At 48.6% G+C, this 20293-nt stretch overlaps 11 protein-coding genes across 11 annotated transcripts; 6 read left to right on the top strand and 5 right to left on the bottom strand.

Moving 5' to 3' along the window:
* Positions 1–256: 256 nt before the first annotated feature.
* AO090003001150 (Ctf8 family protein) lies at positions 257–724 on the bottom strand (the record flags this gene model as incomplete). The annotated part of the gene is made up of 1 exon (XM_001820191.1): positions 257–724. One exon carries the CDS (start codon positions 722–724, stop codon positions 257–259), a length of 468 nt encoding a protein of 155 aa, XP_001820243.1.
* A 998-nt stretch (positions 725–1722) lies between these two features.
* On the bottom strand, positions 1723–2906 carry AO090003001149 (Cnl2/NKP2 family protein; the record flags this gene model as incomplete). The annotated part of the gene is given in 3 exon segments (XM_023235199.1): positions 1723–1749; positions 1764–1802; positions 2445–2906. The coding sequence occupies 3 exon segments, from the start codon at positions 2904–2906 to the stop codon at positions 1723–1725; spliced, it is 528 nt and encodes a 175-aa protein (XP_023090238.1).
* Positions 2907–3849: 943 nt separating this feature from the next.
* Positions 3850–5232, top strand: AO090003001148 (MRG family protein; the record flags this gene model as incomplete). The annotated part of the gene is made up of 4 exons (XM_023235198.1): positions 3850–4013; positions 4214–4445; positions 4587–4971; positions 5021–5232. The coding sequence occupies 4 exons, from the start codon at positions 3850–3852 to the stop codon at positions 5230–5232; spliced, it is 993 nt and encodes a 330-aa protein (XP_023090237.1).
* Positions 5233–5621: 389 nt separating this feature from the next.
* On the bottom strand, positions 5622–7992 carry AO090003001147 (ARMH3 family protein; the record flags this gene model as incomplete). The annotated part of the gene is made up of 8 exons (XM_001820188.3): positions 5622–6285; positions 6350–6760; positions 6810–7144; positions 7208–7320; positions 7384–7537; positions 7595–7675; positions 7734–7856; positions 7912–7992. The coding sequence occupies 8 exons, from the start codon at positions 7990–7992 to the stop codon at positions 5622–5624; spliced, it is 1962 nt and encodes a 653-aa protein (XP_001820240.1).
* Positions 7993–9143: 1151 nt separating this feature from the next.
* On the top strand, positions 9144–9920 carry isa1 (Fe-binding Fe/S cluster assembly protein ISA1; the record flags this gene model as incomplete). The annotated part of the gene is made up of 2 exons (XM_001820187.3): positions 9144–9819; positions 9883–9920. 2 exons carry the CDS (start codon positions 9144–9146, stop codon positions 9918–9920), a joined length of 714 nt encoding a protein of 237 aa, XP_001820239.1.
* A 785-nt stretch (positions 9921–10705) lies between these two features.
* On the top strand, positions 10706–11671 carry AO090003001145 (DSC3 family protein; the record flags this gene model as incomplete). The annotated part of the gene is made up of 1 exon (XM_001820186.1): positions 10706–11671. The coding sequence occupies one exon, from the start codon at positions 10706–10708 to the stop codon at positions 11669–11671; it is 966 nt and encodes a 321-aa protein (XP_001820238.1).
* Positions 11672–11939: 268 nt separating this feature from the next.
* Positions 11940–12746, bottom strand: AO090003001144 (v-SNARE protein VTI1; the record flags this gene model as incomplete). Its single annotated transcript, XM_001820185.3, has 3 exons — positions 11940–12027; positions 12100–12506; positions 12567–12746. 3 exons carry the CDS (start codon positions 12744–12746, stop codon positions 11940–11942), a joined length of 675 nt encoding a protein of 224 aa, XP_001820237.1.
* Positions 12747–14319: 1573 nt separating this feature from the next.
* On the top strand, positions 14320–15646 carry AO090003001143 (uncharacterized protein; the record flags this gene model as incomplete). Its single annotated transcript, XM_023235197.1, has 3 exons — positions 14320–14859; positions 14927–15536; positions 15627–15646. 3 exons carry the CDS (start codon positions 14320–14322, stop codon positions 15644–15646), a joined length of 1170 nt encoding a protein of 389 aa, XP_023090236.1.
* Positions 15647–15794: 148 nt separating this feature from the next.
* rvb1 (RuvB family ATP-dependent DNA helicase pontin) lies at positions 15795–17350 on the bottom strand (the record flags this gene model as incomplete). The annotated part of the gene is made up of 4 exons (XM_001820183.3): positions 15795–16256; positions 16314–16861; positions 16918–17137; positions 17207–17350. The coding sequence occupies 4 exons, from the start codon at positions 17348–17350 to the stop codon at positions 15795–15797; spliced, it is 1374 nt and encodes a 457-aa protein (XP_001820235.1).
* Positions 17351–17736: 386 nt separating this feature from the next.
* AO090003001141 (mitochondrial 54S ribosomal protein bL28m) lies at positions 17737–18375 on the top strand (the record flags this gene model as incomplete). Its single annotated transcript, XM_001820182.3, has 1 exon — positions 17737–18375. One exon carries the CDS (start codon positions 17737–17739, stop codon positions 18373–18375), a length of 639 nt encoding a protein of 212 aa, XP_001820234.1.
* A 654-nt stretch (positions 18376–19029) lies between these two features.
* AO090003001140 (putative alpha-1,6-mannosyltransferase subunit) lies at positions 19030–20131 on the top strand (the record flags this gene model as incomplete). The annotated part of the gene is made up of 3 exons (XM_001820181.3): positions 19030–19321; positions 19383–19816; positions 19901–20131. 3 exons carry the CDS (start codon positions 19030–19032, stop codon positions 20129–20131), a joined length of 957 nt encoding a protein of 318 aa, XP_001820233.1.
* Positions 20132–20293: the final 162 nt, after the last annotated feature.

The following is a 20293-nucleotide window of genomic DNA, read 5'->3' as shown; positions in this document are numbered from 1 at the left end:
CGTGTCTAGGTAGTAGTTTGCGCCCCGTACACGGGGGAGTGATGTCCTATAGCCAACGAGGCTGATGCCAACCGCGACGTTCCTGCCGATTGCTCTCTCGCTCTCTGTAATTGGTCGCATTCCTGGCAAGCAAATGACAGTCTTTGTCCGCGTAGATCTTCTGATCGAGAGTCTGCCAGAAGACGATATACCATGGCATCCAAGGCACCAACCAATCCTCTACCCGACTCATGACGCAGTCCGAAGCCAATTCAAATCAAATATCATTGACAGGCTCAGGCCGATTCTTAAAGAACAGTTTATACTTGATGATCTCGACGATCTCCAGTTCCTCGCCATCGGAGTCAGAGGTCATCTCTTTTTGCCGCCGCTGCACCAAAGCGAGCGGCTGCGCCAGTTTCTTCACCTCACCCGTCATGCGCTGGTATCGACCAACATATAGATAAACCCTCTTCATCCATTTGGTGTCATCAGGCGCAGTCCTGTGTGGCGAATAATCGGGGAACATGAGCTTGCCAACTGGGGTCTCGAAAGTGGGGATTGAGGGATCATGGGTGTCGTTGGTGGAGGTCGTAGATTCGTCTTCAGCTTCTTGCGATGGGAGGTTAATCGTGCCTTGGAGTTCGAGGATTGCAAGTCCTGTTGGCGTCTGAAGGACTTGGGGGAGGGGATTGGGGAGGGAGGTGGGAGAAGAGACGCGTGGGTGGAGCGGGATTGTTGGCATTGTGCGTCCAATGTTGATGCTGTAGCTTTTTCTAAAGAAGCATATAGAGAGGATTGATCTGCGAGAAGGCGACTTTCTCGTATATTTGGAGTTACTGCTGGTTGGATGACGAGTATGACGGATTGGTGGTGAGGAGATGAGATTTGGAGACGCGATTTAACGCGCTTCGACGGTTCCCCACTTATCAATCTTATCAGTGGCCCTCTTTCCTTTTCAGGACATGTAGGTACTGTGTAGTAAGAAAGGCGTACAGTGGAATACTATCAACCCTATCTATATAAAATCGAATCTTGAAGAATAGAAAATGATTGTCTAGCAGAGAGATAAGGCATTGTCTTACAGGAAAGCCTTGGGCTCAACCGGAGGGAAACATTGTTCATATAAGATTTGTTGCGAAAGCTTTCTTAGGGTATTGGCCTATCCAGAGGACCAATACTGAGCGACCAGCTCATCTAACGTAATGTTTGTTCAGATCCATGGTCGATCCAGTTGCATCTCAAATCCCTGAGTTAACAAGCGCCAGAACTGCATCATCGGCTAAGTATATGTCCTGAATCACCTAATGGTTCTGTATTTGCTATCTAAGTATACTGCAGATCTGTTGTAGCTGGCAGTTCTCGGGACTCGGCAGTAAATGCTGAATGTATTAATTTAAGAGTCAAGGACAGACGGTGCCGAGATTTCGGCTCACAGCTGGCGTATTGTTAATTAGCTAGCCATGATAGAAGGCCAATCATTGATTGTGAAGATACAGTGAATAAGAAACCCTTCCTGGGAATCTAGTTTAGACAACTGTTCGTCCACACGTTCAAGTGTTTCAATTTAGAATACACCATCACCCCATACATAAAAGACCCCAACCATACACAGGTTGAAACATGAGCGAAATTGCCACGTCTAGCCGATTTTCCCAGTTCCTAGAATAACCCGAAGACGTTATGTCTAACTGCAAGCGCTAGATTTTGTTCAATTGTCTCTTGCCACTTGAAAGAAATTGATCAACCATTCAAAAATGCGCCGAAGTTCTAAATACATATACCTCTTTATTGCGCTTGCTAAGCTGAATTGTCTGGAGAAGCTGGACATCTTGTGAGCTTGCTGGCCACACGGGTATAGACTGTTAACAACAGATTCAGGAGTCAGGGCGCAAGGAGTTGAGGCGTGAGAAGCTAGCAGGATGAAACCAATCCCCATCGTTGCCTGTTAAAGACCGTAGATTATTGGCATTGGGCCCGGCATAGAGGTTTTTTACTCTTCCAGTTCTTCCTGAGGCTCGTCTAGACCTTGCTCCCTCGCATGGAATCGCAAGTATGATAGTAGTTTGGTCTCTACGCCTGAGGCTATCGCCTGTGGGCCAACAGAACAATAGATACCGTGTAGAAAGGTGCCGATTGTGGGAGATCAGGAGCTAGAAAAGTTCATAGCCCAGACTGAGTCTCTAGTGATGCTATATAGAAGCTTCCTTCCAAGATAAGGAACAAACCCTTGATCACCCTAATCAGGCGATGACAAGATTCCGCAAGCCCCTAAGCAGTACACCAAAGACTCATGCCTGGGGCAGCTGAAATTCGGAGCATCACGATGACTGCCATCACGACTTGCGGTAGCAAGCATTTTCGAGATGTTCCAAGCCATCGATAGTTTCATTCATCATGTCTTCGCTTGTTGTCCCAACAGGACCTTGCGTTTTACCGTAGCGCAGATCACTCAATTCACCTACTATGAGATTAAGCTCCGAGATAAGAGTGTTTGCGTCTTTATCAACCCCAGAGATTTCGTGCTCAATATTAGCACAAGCTGTCTCCATGGCGGAGAGGAGACTCGATACTGAATGGTAGTCGCTGGGCGCAGCGGTGGATGTCTGGCCAAACAACTGGACGTCCATATCAATCTCGCGTTGATCATTGGCACTCATACCATCCACACCGGTGTTTAGGATGGATTTGCGAAGTTCTGCCTTTTGGCTCTCTCCTTGATGGAGTTCTTGGTCAATGTTTCCATTGACTAAATCCATGTCTTGCTCTCGGAGTTGCTGAAGCTCCCGATAAAGCGCTCTAATATGTGGATGAGAGCGCAAGCGCTTTGGAAAGAGTTCCGTGAATTGTCGCAGGGAGATAATTGTGGGCAAAGAAGCCGGAGATAGAAGGAAATTGCTTAGAATGGATGCTTCTGATGGAGCCATGATCGCGAATTGCTACCGGGATATACAGTTATAAGTGAAGAATCAGAGAGAACCAAGTCTCTCTTCCCCTTTCTCTTCTTAGGGAACTCTTAGGATCTCTGGTGTATGACGATTCTTGGCTAGTGTGGTATTCAAGGTCAAGATTGTCTTGGACCAATCGGACCAGTCTTTGCGGAAGCAACTGATGACGGGGTGTAACAGAAGAGAAAAAGAATCTGCAAGCCGCGCCGTCTAATACAGTAGAGAGTACTGCTGTAGACTCGAGAAAGAAGAATGGTAGAATCAAGAAAACAAGGGGTGTTGGTGGTGAACGTTGGGGGAATGGGTTAAGATGAAGACGTTCCTTTCTCCGATAAATTAGCCCTTTTTCAGCACGCGTTAAGTTCCACTTCCGCTTTCTTACCTTTTCGGGTCTTTTCCCTGAACACGCGCAACACAAGTCATACTCCAGATTTCCTTCCGCTTCCTCCACCTCATCCTTTCCATTCAGATACCCTCATTGCTCGGAGGTCAGTGTTGCTCTGTATTGTAGCCTTTGACGCTTGTTATCTTCACCTGATTCCCAATCCCTCGGGCACTTGTCTCAAAAATATCAGTGCTTCGAGAAGCCAGGGTTCTTGTCAGCAGAGTTCCAATTGTATAACGGACTGTCTGACAGTCATTAGTTGTGCAATTAGGGTCAGTCTCCGTCAGACCGGATACTTGCATCTTCAAATCCCATTGCACTGAAATTTTCTCTCTCCCGGCCATCGATTGATTGCATGGCACGTGGTCTTTAAGAGGAACAGCGAGTATTGGGAACATCAACCACTTCAGGGTTGTTTCTGCCTCTACCTTCTAAACCAAATCCCGTGGCTGGTGCCCAACTTCTCCATCCTTCTTTGCACCCCACCTTTTTCAAGACAAAAAGCTACTTGGGTCTTGCGCCTTCGTCCTCTTTAAAATGGCACCAGCTGGCCAAACCACTTATCAGAAAGACGAGCGAGTGCTCTGTTTCCACCATGAGATCTTATACGAGGCAAAGATTCTCGACGTCAGACACGTCGATCCCGACGACCGCAAGAGCCCGTATGAGTACCTAGTACACTATAAGGGCTGGAAAAACACGTACGTATAGCCTTGGTGTTTTGCGTTTCCCGTGTTCCGTCGATCTTTCATTCCTACAAGAGCAAGATTGTATCTGCCCCTTGCTCTTCCACTAGCTACGAGGCTCCTCTGGACACTATGGGTGTTGAGGATAAAACATCTTTCATCTGCATTGGCGGGTGTACGTGGATTTGGCTGACCTGGCTTTCTGCCACATTTAGCTGGGATGACTGGGTCCCGCAAGATCGTCTTCGTAAATTTACCGAAGAAAACAGAGAACTTGCAACTACTCTTCGCCGTGAGGCCGAGGCTGCGTTCCGTCAGAAGAGCACCAAAGCCTCCGCAAAGAAAAGGGGAGGTTCCGATCGTAGCTCCGCCCGGGGAAGCGAGGAACGCCAGATGTCCGTTCCTGGCCGCGGAACCAAGAGAGCCAGGGATAACGATATCGAAAAGGTGAGCTTGCTACATTTACTCTTCATCTTCAAAAATCTGTCAATGGCCATGATCTGGCCATGCTGCCGATGATGAGGCCTGACACCTGTGTTGGGAATCGTAGCTCCTCGACCCAATTGTACTGACAAAAATTGCTCCCAGGAGGATAGCTTTTATGTACGGCCATCTGTGAGGATTGTTATGCCCGACAATTTGAAGTCACTTCTGGTCGATGACTGGGAGAACGTGACAAAGAACCAGCAAGTCGTGGCTTTGCCGGCTAAGCGCTCGGTTAATCAAATCCTAGAAGACTATTCAGAGGCAGAGAAGCCCAAGCGTACAAGCTCGGCTGATCTGGATGTTCTTGAGGAAGTTATCATGGGAATCAAGGAGTATTTTGACAAAGCCCTTGATAAAATTCTCCTTTACAGTTTTGAACGCGAACAGTACCGAAACCTCCGCAAGAAGTGGGAGTCGGGATCGGGAGACTTCGCCGACAAAGGTCCCTTGGATATCTATGGTGCCGAGCACTTAACTCGTCTTTTCGGTATGATCTTCTCTATGATATTTTGAAGACTGCCACTGATTATCTCTAGCCACTATGCCTGAGCTAATCGCGCAGACCAACATGGATCTCCAATCTACTAACAGACTCCGCGAGGAGCTTTCCAAGTTCACTCTCTGGTTGAGCAAACACTCTAGCCAGTACTTTGCTACCAGATATATGACTGCCAGCAATGAATATGTCGAAAAATCTAAGGGTGTGGCAAACCCAAACCCTGGTACTGCTACTTCACGTCTGGTCTAAAGGGGCTTAAGTGTACACCTTGACTGCTTCTAAAACATGGTGATATTGCATGACGGGCTAAATTGTTATTCTTTTTCTGCACAACATTTCCTTTCGTTTATTTATTTACAGCACTGTGGTGGTTTCAGGAGCATGGAAGGATAAGCTTTTTTTTTTACGCGAGTTATGGCTTCTAACGGTTCACTTTGTAACATTAGAGGAAATTGGCGAATGTTATGGAACGATTTAATCTTCTGACCTCCCTTTTCTTCGGCCCTCAAGGTTCGATTCCATAGACCAAAATAAGTACAGATATCATGGGCAATCTGTATCAAGTTCCCACAGAAACCATAGCACTTTTAATGAAAGTCAAGTCACACCAACAAACAAACCCAAACCAAGTAAGCCGCCTACACAACCAACTGCCTGGCATCTTCAACCACACACCGGGCAGCCTGCTTCAACTCCGTCTTCGCATCCGTCTCGCGCCACCTAGTCCAGGCGCTCAGACCTTCCGGCGGCTGAATGCTCAATGTATCATACCCCTGCTTGATGATGCGATGCACCTCCCTGGGACCGAGGTTCTTCTTCCGGTGCGCCGGGATAGGCGCCACACCCTGGCCGTCAGCATCGGGCTTCGCATCAGTCTGCTCCGGGTTAAACAGTAGGGTGTAAAAATGGGTGGAGACAGAAATGAGGGTGTCGACGGCGGCGACGTGGACGTCTTTGGATGTATTGGGGTCTGTGGGTTTTGAGCTCGATTGTTTCAAGGAATACACGTCGCGGTATTTGGTGATGATGGGTCCTGTTTCGACTAGTTTGTAGAAAAGGTCGTCGTAGGAGGAAGGATCTGGGAGGAAAGTGTCGCCTGCGGAGACGCAGAATGCGACTAAGTCTACGAGGGTTGTGGTTAGGGTGGTGATGTTAGGGTTGGACGAGAGGTCGGAGACGTAGGTTGTTAGGAAGCGCATCAGCGAGAGAAGATTGCGCCAGAGTTCCGACCAGTGGTATGCTAGGCGGATTTTGTTCATGGATAGGTAGGTGAGGAGGCGGAGGAGGATCGCGATTGAGTGGCTGTTGGTGCGGTTAGTATAGGGTATGATGTGGGAGTGGGTTTGGGAGTGAGTTTGGTATGTACCTGTAGATGTTGACGTCGAGGCGTCGTCGTAGGTTGTGGGAGATTGTATCGATTATGATGTCGAAGATGACTGTTGCAAGGACGCGGTCCCCTGTGACTACTGGTAGATATGGTTGTCTTTGGCGACAGAGACGGATTTTTCTTTTGTTCTCTTCGCCACAGAGGTGCTTGCAGAGGGTGGAGTCCTCAGCGAGGATGCGGAGCGTGAAGAGGTTGAGTTCGGCATAGTGTGCTATCCTTGGAGAGCGGTAGGCGTGGTGCAGCAGATAGGACGTCAGCGAGAGGAAACTGGCAAATGGCGATTCTTCATTGTCCTTCTCTGGGGCTTGGCTGATTAGATTGTGGCCAAAAAGTTTGTTGGCATTTGTGAAGTCATAAGTAGCCAGAAGGATAGCTGCTTGCTGGGCCGGCCTAGTTCTATTAGTTGTTGGTCAAATGCTGTGGATGCACCCTGTCTTACAGCGTCGCGAACATCTCCTTGGCTTCTTCTGCATTCGGTGGGCTAGCTTTGTCTTTCTTGCTGGGGGAGAGCGCCCCCAGGCCAAAGTAAACCAAGGTGCTGAACAGCGTCCAGCCTTCGGGGGCGTCGTCCTGCACAGCAACATAACCGTTCCTCACGGCAGCGCATGAGACACCGACTCCTTTGACAATCTTCTGGATGCTTGTCTCGTTGACAAAGTCGTCAAGTCGCAGTTGGTAAGGGTTTTGAAATTCGAATTTGTTGTAGTTCGCTAGCAATCCCAGAAGAAGGAAAGGGTCAAATACTTGGATCGGAGTCTCAGATTCTTGGACGAACTGTACAACAAGTTAGACATTCTGGGGTACGCTAAGAGTCATAGATGAGTATTGAGGCCAAACCTTCATGAGGGACGGGAATAAATCGCGATGCGTAAAATACGAAACCAGACTAGTCTTATATGCGCCACTAGTCATGGCGATAGCTGTCTTAATAGCCTTGATGCGCAAATCAACTGAGGAGACGGTCAGCATGGGCCCGTTCCAGCAATATGACAGGAAGATACCATGGAACTCACAGCTGCTTCCATTGCGAATAATGCCGTCCAATACGGCGACAAAGTTCGAGATAACTTGGTCAACATGGTCGAGACCGGCAAGAACTGTAATGACATCCGAACTAGGGTTGGTGTACTTCTTCTTCAAGACACAGGCTAGAAAGACCATCAAGGTCTACGTCACTCCTCAGAGGCTGCAGGACAAAGCAATGGATTCTATGAATATACGCACCTCTAGTGCATACGAGTCCACGGGACTGGCTCCCGAAGCAGCTTCACGGATAGCACGAATAAAAAGCTGCTGGGTTTGGACCTAATGCAAAGTTAACACAGAGAAAGAGCATTTCCGCAAGTCATGGTTGGGATGTTACCTGCAAGTTGAGCGTTTCATCAGGGCTGAGCTGGTCTAGAATAGAGCTGAGCTGGCTCCGGTCAGGCGGCAGCAAAAAGAATTCCCTCCAAAATCCTTCGGAGGGCTCATTATAGTCCGAGGTCTACAAGGATTAAGTTAGTATTTATTAACCCAGAAGGTTAGGTGGCTGGACGAACTTGAAATAAGTTCTCGTATAGTTGCACGACTTTAGGCTTGAAGGTTTCGGGTCTAGTTTGCTGAGTTAAGGGGGACTCCATGATGATTAGACGGATTCAATGATCTGCATAGAACATAGGACCACGGCTAGCATCGCAGAGGGGAGAACAATCGGGCGAGAGACAGACGGGCAAGAATGGAGTGGAGTATGAGTTCTATTGTTCCTATCACTACCACCACGTCGTCGTCGTATCGCACCCAAGAACGGCCACATCCTTTTTCTGCCTATTCGGGTCAAACCCACATGAGCCACGCACGCTCTTTGGTCGCTCAAGCCACATTTCATTTCATTCAAAACACTCCACTTGTTTGAGATCTTTTGATATAAAAATAAATCTTCTTTTTTGTTGTCTCAGGTTTTAGGTCATCCGTCTTATAGGGTCGTAGGATTAAGATCCTATTTACCTCACTCCCATATATCTCTTCCTAAACAATTAATTAACATACAATAATACAATTGAAGATGACATAATCGTTCTAGTCAGGGGCGATAAAACTTAATATCAGAGACAGGAGACACATCTTTTACATCTGTTACCACGTTGAATACTAGCATCACCTTCATAGGCACTGCAGTAGCGTCATTCCAGGAGCCTATTACGAATGCCTATGGCAGTGCACCAGAAGGTACTCGTCAAACCTTCGTGACATTCCACTTTTATTGAGAATCGAATGTGGAAGAGACTCATTAGTCATCGCTTTCTGCCTGAGGTATCCGTTGCGGGAAGAAAGCTGACAATCACCTTAACGGTATGACGGATTCATCCCCATAGCATCCAAGTCAATAGAACAATTACACTACTGCCAAAAGAGTAGTGAAAAATAGAGCCGCATTCATGCAAAGTAAGCGAATCATTCGCCGACTAAAAGTAATCTACCCCATAAATGACACTAGATTAGAATGACAGAATCCCGATCAGATGATGAGAAGTGGCGCCACTGAAAATGTGTAGAAACACCTCGACGATGATTGGCCAGCCGGGTACTCGCCGTGACCCTCTTAACCGACTGCTGACTTTCTTCCGCCTCAAAACAGAACTCATCCTCCGACTCACATCAATTCCCCCGTCTACTCGACAATTCGCTTTCCCTCTCCACTAGATCACCTCAGATTTCATGAGAACTTAGCGCTTTGTTACTTCTATCATTGCATAGAGTCTTTGAACACCCCATATTCATATCTACAATCACCATGTCCTTCAGCAGAGTTACGGTTCGCTCTCCAGTGACATCATCCGCCACGATGTTGCGCTGTGTGAGAAGCCCCTACAAGACCCCCGCCCATCGTCTGTTCTCCTCATATGGAAATGCACACCGGTCTTCCAAGCGCGACATGCAGACCGCTACTGCGTATCGCCCGCATTCCTTGCCGACCGCTTTTCCACCTCCCCGGAGCGGCGGAAGTTACGACACCTCTATCTCAGCAGATTTCCCTCCGCTCCGAGAGACAGCGACACAGCAGCAAGGAATCTTCCCAAATGTCAGTCTCAGAGAGAATGAGGCGCAGAAGTCCAAGCCCGTCGAATCCACTTCTCCAGCCCCGAAGCCCGCGGAAAAGCCTAGGAGGAAGCTACGTGCACGGAAAGCGGCTATGAAGTTAACACCCGAGGCTATCGTTCAACTCCGTAAACTACTGTCTCAGCCGGACCCGAAATTGATCCGAGTTGGCGTAAAGAACCGTGGCTGCTCCGGTCTCGCCTACCACCTCGAATACGTGGAGAAGCCGGGTACCTTCGATGAAGTGGTGGAACAGGATGGCGTCAAGGTTTTGATTGACAGCAAGGCGTTGTTCAGCATCATCGGTAGTGAAATGGATTGGCAAGAAGATAAGTTGAGCAGGAGATTCATCTTCAAGAACCCAAATATCAGTATGTTTCCCAGCTACTCCTCTAATGTCTGTGAAACCATGTTTGCCAACACATTCTAAACAGAGGAATCATGTGGATGCGGTGAATCCTTTATGGTTTAGATCACCCTTCCGATTTTCTTTCACGGCCTTTTGGAATTATCAACGGTGCATCGGATGGCGTTCTTACGGATTGTTTTTTCCTGGGATTATCGAGTCTCCCCCTTCTTCTTGTTGAATACACCAGTGATTCCCGGGTTATAAAGCCCACATCGTGTAATACATACTGCTTCATTATCATCCTGTATGCCAAGGACTTACCTTGGCCATTGGACCTATGCACATCCTGAGTGATTGTGCTCACTTTTCCCTTTGTTCTATATCAGTAAAGATATCGAATCCAATGACAAAAACTCATGAGACATTTCTAAATGTGCTTACAAATGATTCGTTCTCCGGAAGATTTGATATCATATGGGTAGGTGAAACGGAAGTTTTCCGCTTCTGCACGAGAGTTTCCCGCCATGACGTTGAGTGATGGAGACTAGTATAGAATACCGCTGTACGCCATATCTGCACAACATGAATAGGATGAAACTTAGAACTCCACGAAAGAACTACTAGAGATCATATAGAACAGATAGAAATCCTAGCCTCTGATCCCCAGAAAAATGATAGGTATACCACTTACAGCAGCCCCGGCATCACGTGGGCCCTTATCGGGTAACAAATTAGCGCGGGCTAATCACTCCGTATGGGAATCAGTCCACTAACTCCGCAGATAGCATCATCTACATCTCGACCTGCTACGACACGACACATTTGAACCCTGCAAATACCCAACTCTCGCGCAAACATTGGTCATTTTATGCACTCCCCTGTCAACCAATAATTCAATTGATAAGAAAATGACAACACCAACCTTCCTATCCCCAAACCACAATCCCGAGGAGGACTCAACATCCGACCCTCTCCTCCTCACTATCCGCTTCTCTGCCTCAATCCCCGACCTCCCCCTCGACATCCTCTACCCCGAAACAACCACATCAGCAGGCCTAAAACAGTTGGTCCGCACCCGACTCCCACAAAACCTCTCCTCACACCGTCTCCGATTGATCTACGCCGGCCGCGGTCTTGAAGACACCGTCCCACTCTCCGTCTCCCTGAAACTACCCCCCTCACCCACTCGCTCACCCCGACTACCATCCGATGATGAAGACACCGATCTCTCAAAGGGGAAGGGGAAGGGCAAAGCGCCTGTCCGAGAACAACCCCGTCTGTATATTCATTGTTCGATAGGCGATATCGTCCTTTCAGCTACGGATTTAGCGACAGAAGCATCGTTGGCATCTACGCTTCAGCAAGAGGATGAGACACAAAAAGATGGTGATCAGTCAAGTATGCAGAGTCAACAGCAGCAGCAACAGCATCAGACGTCCTCGACTACTCCTGCGCCCCGTGGCTTTGACCGGTTGCTGTCGGCGGGGTTTACCCCCGCTGAAGTGTCGGCGCTGCGGTCGCAGTTTATGGCTATTCAGTCGGTGTCGCGGACGCCGGATACTATGCCGAGTGGGGCGGAGTTGCGGGAACTTGAGGATCGGTGGATGGACGAGGGTTCGTCGGCAATGGCGGCTGGAGTAGGAGGGGCTGGAGAGGGTGCGGGTTTCACAGATGATGATGGGGGATTTGGGTCGGGGTCGCGAGGGGCTATAGATGATATGCTTTGGGGCGCTGTCATGGGTTTCTTTTGGCCGGTGGGTTGTGCGATGTGGTTGAGGCGGGAGGAGGGGGTTTGGAGCTGGCGAAAGGGTTTGGCGGTGTTTGTTGGGGTGGTTGTTAACCTTGCGTTTGGGACGATGCGTATCATGAACTGATACTAGGCGGTATCTGTTGTGTTTCGAATTTCATCCTCCTGCTTCTTGTTATATGTGCTGATGATACCCCGAGGTTTTGATCTTGTTTATAATAGAGTGCGCCAATTGAGTCGTTGAGTTGTATCAAAACTACAAAAGTCGGCTTGATTAGGCCATTGAGATGCTATCATACAACGTTGCTTAGCAATGCCTGCTACAGCAGACACCATGTCGTAATATGAAAAAGACAAACGCAGAACTCCCGTACAACGCCTGCTAGCCCTAACGCTTAATGGAACTTGCTGTAGATAACGGCAATAATCAGAAGAACCAAAACGGTTATGATCGCAATAGTGATTATCCGATTCGTAGCCATCCTGCGCAAAACGAGGAAATGTTAGCAATTATGAGTTAGAAAGTAAAAGAGTAGGAGTCCAAGGAGTCAGTACCTACGGGCCATGCCCCTTAACGTTTTGATACTGGTATCAACATATCCTTCGCTTTGCTGCAGATTGCTCCGGGTATTCATAATGGTTTCCCGCTGCGTGTTCAGATCTGCTAGCGTGTTGCGGCCGATATCTTCCGTCTCTAAAGCAATCCGCTGGCTTTCTTGGAGTCTGGCAGAGCTGCGCTCCAGGCGGTCCGTGCCGGACAGAAGCTGCTGCCTCTGCTCCAGGTGTACATCCTGCGGGTCGTCGGTGTAGCGATCGCCAAAGAGCGCTTTTCGGTCGTCGGAAAGAGATTTCAGTTTGCGTTTCGACTCATCAAGATCCGTGGCATAGTTGCGGAATCGTGCGTTGACTTTTGACCGCGCCGCCGAGGGGATGTTCTGCTTCTCCATGCGCATCTGGTCCAACTGCAAATGACCGACCTTGTCAATGAGAGTTCACCGAGTATTGCGAGGTAGGCAACCAACCAGTTCAGTAGCTTCATCTAGAACCTGTTCCGCTTTCCTAATTGTGGATTTCCGTTGCTCTCCGCTCGATTCGGCGATCTGGTCCAATGTCTGGTTCAGATCGGCCTGTATCAGCTTTAGCTCGGCCTCATAACTACTGAAGAGCTCTGAGCCGGCATCGGTATCCAACGGATTTGACATGATGATGAGATGTGATCTAGATAAGAAAGAGGAAGATTGTGTAAGTTGCGGCGTTGATCTAAATTGGGTTTTTAAAGCGCTCAATAGTCGCTGATAGGCAGGCGGATTCCTGGGACCACCTTATCTTGCGGTGGCTGGTGGCACTTTCGCTCGGTCAGAACGAACAAAGTAGGTAGACACACACTCTCTTTCCTCTTTTTCTAATGATGTAGGGAATGGTCAGTGCTGCACAAAATAAAAGACACACAAAAACGACCGAAAAGCTGTGAATGTCTGGTGTTGAATGAGGGGGAAGATACGGAGTACGGAGTAGGCAGAATGACGATAGGATGCTAATGATTGTCCGGGACAGGAACCCCGACCCACACGTGATGCGCGGCCGAGGTTGAGGTTTCCATTTTTGAGGATTAAATCATTCATTAGTTCATTCTTACCATGTAATACTAGTAGTAGGTACTAGTATACTAAGAATAACTATAAAATGATTGGCGGATCTTTTTGGAATACTTTTTGAATAACCAGCGAGTTTCCCATACGTCAGTTGTCGGCTTTTCCATAGTGTGATGTCCTCACAATCAACGGAATCTGATATGCGTGCAGATATGAGCCAGCCACCCGACTATCGTGTGCCCCTGATACAACTGGAGCTTGTGGAGTATGCAAATTAACCCCGTAAAATAACCCCCTTAATATTGGAACCTGGCCAATGACCAGTGTCGTAATGCGATATTAATCCCCTTTAAAAGCCAATTTGCCGCTGGTTCACCCATGATTAAGCGCCCTGTCATCTGATATGATCACGCCCAAGTAGACTGGAGAACCTGTCTTGAGGAGCCCGTAACCGCATTATGTTGGCATTCTCTCGTTTCCTCCTGAGCTAATCCTTTGGTCATAGTTAAATATCACCCTGATTCTCGCCACCCCCGGAAAGTATGAGCCGAGGTCTGACTGGGGGCGAGTAGTATAGATCTATCTACTGTTTCATCCACTCCCTCTCCAACGCGTGCACCAACTGTTGCACTTCGTATAGAAGGCTGCGTCCGCCTTTCACCTGCTAGTATTGACTTTTTCAGTCAGATGGGAGGCTATTTTTCTGAAGAATTTCTGTCCCATGCCGCTTCCTCACTCCGAACGAGTCGCTATTGTTGGCGGCGGCTGCACTGGAACCACTTGCTTCTGGGCATTGCAACATTCGGCGCATGATGTCCACCTATTTGAGGCTTCGGCAAGCTTGGGCGGGCGTATCAAGTCCCTACCATTAGAACATAATGGGAAAGAAGTCGATGTGAACACAGAATCGCCATCCTTCAATGCCGAGGCTTCTCGTCAGTTTGGTTATACCAGAAAGGCAGTTCAGGGCTAACATCTGTGTCTAGCCAATCTCGTATCTCTGCTCCGCTTCCTAGGAATAAGCACATCCGCCGTACCATTTAGTTTTGGTGTGTCAAACGGTATAGACACTTATGACTGGTGTGGTAGCGTTCTAAATACGCTTCTCCTACACCCATGGATGTTGTGCAACTTAGGAACCATTCGTTTGTTGCTCGACATCATATGGTTCAATTATTTGGCCATGGATGTATTGATAGAGAAGCGTCGATCCCATGACAAAACTAACGTTCAGCAGTCGCTCAGCACACATGAATTTCTCTCAAAGGAAAGGTATTCAAAAAGTCTTTGCGACCAGTATCTGGCGCCTTTGTTTTCAACCCTATGGGGGACGAATGTTGGACGGCTACTTCCACAATTTCCTGTGAAGACCCTCATTCGCAGCTTATGCGACCATCAACTCTTTGGCACACGGCGAACTACGCCAGATTTTCGGCGTATCGACGGTGGAACAAGCCATGTTGTTCAAGCCATGGCCAGGGGATTCTCCCCTGAAAATGTGCACCTCAATACCAGCGTCCGGGAGATAGTCCGCATGGGTAAAAAGCAGTATAGCCTTTTCACAGCGGATGGTAGAGAATTACACTTCGATCATATAATCTTCGCCGTGGACAACGACGAGATCCTCAAGGTACTAGGTTCCAATATAGACACCAAAGAAACGGAAATCATCCAGGGGCTCAAAACAACCAACAATATCGCCGTCTTACACTCAGACCCTTTTGTAAGTAAACCACAACCCTCTATCATAAACAACACGACTGAACAACCACTTACACATTTCAAACCAGCTGGCACCCAGCACCAACGGATCTTGGCCTCCCAGTAACTACACCCTAGACCCCACCGACTACACCCAGCATGAACCCTCAGCCTGGGCACCCCGCAAATCCAGCCTCACATACAACGTAAGCTCCCTCCAAGACATCCCGACCTGTCTCTTCGATCGGTTATACATCACCCTGAACCCATTTACGCCGCCACATCCCCGCTTTGCACACAGCATATGGGAATACACCGACCTCGAACTTAGCACCGCAACTCTCCAAGCTCAAAGCCGGCTTCCTTTGATCCAGAACAAGAGGGGATTAAGCTACGGATTCCGCTGGACCGGACGTGGGTTTCTTGAAGATGCGGTTACTGCTGGTCTCGAGATTGCTATCGAGCATTTTGGTGCTCAGGTACCTTTTGAGGTTCAATACCACCCTGACCCCTTGTGTTCCTCCAAATCACCGTCTATAGAGCTAGGTTTCAAGGACCATCTTGTCCGGACAGCACTTTGTCTGGCTCGGGTCTATGCTCTGGTTTTCCAGATCTCGTGGATCTTATTGGGGGCGCTTGGGTTCCCTGTCTCGAGGGTTGAGACTATGTTTAAGTGGATGTTGGGCGGGGATAAGATGCGTAAGTCTTAGTCGGCCAGTTTGATAATAGATAGCCTTTATAGAACTGGATTCTATAGCAGAAATGAGATCAATGAAAACATGAGACTAGTTGACATTAACGTTAAATGACTATGATGGATCATTCGCCTGGCCAGTACAAGGTACATCAGACATGGTATACATATTGCTCTTTTTTTCATTCTTTTATTCTTGTGCTCTTTTCCCAGTCAAAAGTATTAGATCAAGAAAGGTCTTCTTCATTTCCACAAAACGGCCTCTAAAGGAACTTATCGCTATCCTGGCTTACAATCGTCGCGCTTCTCTTGGCATCAAGGAAGAGGTCTTCGCATTCGGCCACGTCGGCCTCCTCGATGCCTCCTGGCCGTCCGTTGACCCGGGCAAGGATGCTAGCTGGGGTCAGTAATTGCAGTGCGTACCGCAGGCTGACGTTGCTGCCGTGCTCGGAGATCTTGTCGAGGGCGGGATCGGTAATGTTGAGACCTTCTGTCTTGGCGCGAAGGCGAATGATGGTCTTGATCTCGTCGGAAGAGTAAGGGTGGGTGGGGATGATGAGGAGGCGAGCGAGGAGGTCAGAGGGAATGCCGTGTGCGGCGCTGATGTCGTCGGTGCCGCGGATGACAGTGTGGCCGCGGTTGGAGGCGAGGATAACAATGGGGGAGATTGAGGATTCAAGTGCCCGGTTGAGATAGGTGAAACATTCAATATCCAACATGTGGACCTAGAATGGGAATGTTAGAAGCGTAGGGCGGAAATGCAGTCATGATAAGTCACATACCTCATCAATAAAGAGGACACCAGGAACCAGTTCAGCAACTCCTTGGTCGATATACCGGCTAACAACCTTGTCGATCTCCTGACGTAGCTTATCCGTGATCTCGGTCTTCTTGGGCTTCATCAGTTGTCCCATCATGCTCATAACGTCCTGTCCACCTTGTGGCCGAGCGTTGGCCATGTCCAGGTCATGTAGCGTCACGTCCTGTACGATTTCCTTCTTCTTGTGAACCTCTCCCTTGGGTACAGGAACGTATTCTTCTGCTTCAAGGTCGAACTCGGTCGCATAGGCATCGGATCGGCCAACTCTCTTACAAGCACCAGTGTTCGCTTCGATGTAGATGACATCTCCAACAGTGACTCGTTCTTTTTGAATAGCCTCATAAATGCTGGGATCAAGGCGCAGCTTCTTGGTTCCCTTTGCAGACTTCAATCCAATAATCAAGTGACTGATTGTGCGTCCATAGCCTCCCAATGGATTTTCAGTTTCCTCAGGCGTAAGCTCGGTGACTTCGCCTTCGTACACTTCTTTCGTTTCACGGACACGGAGACCTGATAGCGTGTTAACCCTGACCCTTTCAATTTCTTAAGAAAAAAGCGCTGCGCACCAATCGCTCTCCGGAAGTTCTCCATAAGTGCCTCCGTTTTCTTAACTTCAGCAGAGTAGACTTCACTGCCAACGATCGGACAAAATGGGACCTTGGTTCCCAGCTCCTGTGATACGGCAAGGGCGAGCGCTGTCTTTCCAGTTCCCGGTCCACCGGCAAGTAGAACAGCACGCCCAGCCATCTTCTTCGCTTTGATCAAATCGACGACAACACCGCATGCCTATTGAGGAGAGCTAGTTAGTATCGGAATCGTCGAATAACGTGGTCGGAGGGGAAGAGCATCGCGCACCTCACGGGCGGTAGTTTGGCCAACAAATCCATCACTGGAAGCCTCTGCAGTGCCATCAGAACGTAATCCGAGACCCTTGATATGCGTGTGCGCGGCGGTCCTATTCTCGCGCGAATTGCCCTTCACTTCGCTGATCTGGACCATGGTGAAAGGGTTGCGACCTCACTCAGAAGTCACGATTTATTAAGTATATTTATGGTCGGAACGATCAGATATTGAAACGTCAATAATTATTATCGAGAAGAGACGTAATTGATGAGCCAACAGAGAAAACTGGAGCAAGGACGATAGCGATGGATGCTTCTGGCCGAAATTCAAAGCGCAGCTTAAGGGACCGCTCAATGATAGCCGTCCGTTGCTAAGGCGGTGAAGCCAACTCCCAAATTCTTTCACCTCACTAAGGTAGTCAACGACTACTCCGGCCCTCCATATTTATCGGAATACCCGTCGTGTCCGTCGACGCCGTTCACTTACTCTCGACTGTCTTTCCCTGTCATGGTCGATACGATATCGACCTTTTGATCAAGACAATGGCGGGTTTACAGCCTCGTTCGGCTTTGTCCGTTCCGTTCTCCCTCTCTACGGCTTTTCGCAACCTTTCGTTAACCGCCTCCAAAAGATCCTTTTCCACGACATTGGCCTCGCAGAAGACGAAACAGCTGCCTGATTACATTCCTCCTTACCCTTACGGCCCCAACCATGTCTACAAGCAGTCGAACAGCGGTCTCTATGGAGGCGTTATGATCCAATTCGGAAACAAGATCTCCAAAGGTCGGAATGAGGGGAAAACCCGACGCTTCTGGAAGCCAAATGTCCGCCGAAAGAAGATCTACAGCGAAGCGCTTGATGAGTGGCTGTTCATCAAGGTCACACGTAAGGCTCTGAGGACGATCCGGAAGTCTGGTGGACTCGACAACTACCTTCTTGACGACCGGCCGGGGCGGGTCAAGGAACTTGGAGTGTTTGGATGGCAGTTGAGGTGGAAGGTCATGCAGACCCCGAAGATCCAGGAGCAATTCCGACAAGAACGGAAGCGCTTAGGACTTCCCGAGCCGCCATCATTCGAGGAGTGGGTGGCGCAGAAGGAAGCCGAAATCAAGGCACAGGCGGAGGATCTGACCAACATCAAGGAAATCACGAAGCCAACTTACAACGAGAAGCAGTATTAAAGAGGGAGGAACAAAGGCTTCTGGAGAAGCACTTTGGACAGTTGATTTGTTCTGATTTGCGGTGATCAATGGATGGGCGTCTGTATTATTATTTTGGTCATGGTCGGCAGTGCCTCATATACCACTTCCCGGTATTGATAATTGAGAGGGACGGCGGATGCCAGCATACAACTACCTCTCAGTTGTTGCATTTATTTCCTTGAATTTGCATGATTAGCTCTTCAGTGTACTTATACGTTGTCAATGCTACTTTGGGTTAAATATAAATAGTTCTTTAGAAATATCCTGGATGGTGTATAGGAGGGATAGTTATGCTATCACTGCTATGACCTTTCACGCCAGGTGCATAGGATCTCGACACTCCTCTGCAAGACATAAATCAATACACTATTTAACCGCCAATACAACCAACAACCAACTATGAAATTACCTCAGGAATGTCTTGGATAATATGTCGGGCCGTTTATGATCCGCATTTAATTTCCGGATGCGGCAGATACTAGATAAGACCGTTCCAGAAGTACTGCAACGCTGCAAACTACATTTCCACTCAGCCCAGGGTGTACTTCCTACTAGAATGCACTGATCGATAGTTTTGTTCAAGTGTACTCTCTGTTACCCGGCAAACCACAGCTGGGGGCAAATTGTTCAGCCATGCAGTTCGCTCTACCACCTCGGAGGAACGTCAATGCTCCTCTATACAGCCGCTCTTCCCGGCTGTCGTTACAACGCAGAAAACAACTTAAAGCTGTTGCGATATTAGTATTCGCACTGGCGGTGATTTATTTCTTATTATCGCAACTATTTTACTCGAGTACAGGAACTCCTGCAGCACCAGCCGGGACTTCAAGTCTTGTCATCGTGACTGTTCTAGACCGTGCCCGCTGGAGCGCCGACTACATTCAAAAGATCACCAAGAACAGAGAAGAATACGCCAAGCAACATGGTACGTGAACACACAACGCCCCGGTCGGTGATACTTACTTACAGTACCTGCGTTGCTCAAGGTTATACGAACTTCTTTGCCAACCTGTCCGATTACGAAACTACACTGGAGAGCGCCCCGCGAAGCTGGGGCGTCGTCCCAGCCGTTCGACATGCGATGGCTACCCATCCGTACTCGAAGCACTTCTTCTACCTCGACGCGAATGCGCTGATCATGAACCCGAGCAAGTCACTGGAGTCGCATCTCCTCGAAAAGAGTCGTCTAGACTCGTTGATGCTGAAGGACGTTCCTGTCGTCCCGCCGGATAGCATAATCAAGACCTTTTCGCATCTACAGCCCCAGGATGTAGACCTCATTCTGAGCACAGATAGCGAGAGTCTTAGCTCCGGAAGCTTCGTCATCAAGCAGGGAGAGTTTGCGCGGACATTCCTCGACATATGGTTCGATCCTTTGTACCGCAGCTACAACTTCGCCAAGGCCGAGGCACATGCTTTGGTAAGAGTTATCCTAGCTTCGTATCGGGTCGCTTTGTTCTACGACCGTTTGTAACACAGACGCTAACGGCAGTCACTTTTCCAGGATCATATTCTCCAGTGGCACCCGACGATTCTAGCCAAACTAGCTTTGGTTCCTCAGCGGACAATCAACGCATACAGCAAGGACTCGTCGGGCGCAGGCGCGGATGGAAACTATAAGGACGGTGACTTGGTCATTCGCTTCTTTGGATGTGACACGGATACGAAGCGGAATTGCGAGAAAGAGATGGAGCCATATTACCGTCTATGGAGCAAAAAACTCAAAAATGATTGATTGCCTTATACGCCTCAGCATTAAGTTTCATTGAATGAGGCAGGACACGCGGACTGCTCCAGAAGTTTTTGTTCTGGGTGGATCCCTGCGACTTATCTTAGGCTGGTGTTGTGGAGCTGGAGGCACCTTTTTCCATGTACAGCGTTTCTCATTTGCTAGCTT

The sequence above is a fragment of the Aspergillus oryzae genome, chromosome 2, assembly GCF_000184455.2.
Source record: "Aspergillus oryzae RIB40 DNA, chromosome 2".
Taxonomy (NCBI): domain Eukaryota; kingdom Fungi; phylum Ascomycota; class Eurotiomycetes; order Eurotiales; family Aspergillaceae; genus Aspergillus; species Aspergillus oryzae.
This window is presented reverse-complemented; position numbering and strand designations above follow the sequence as displayed.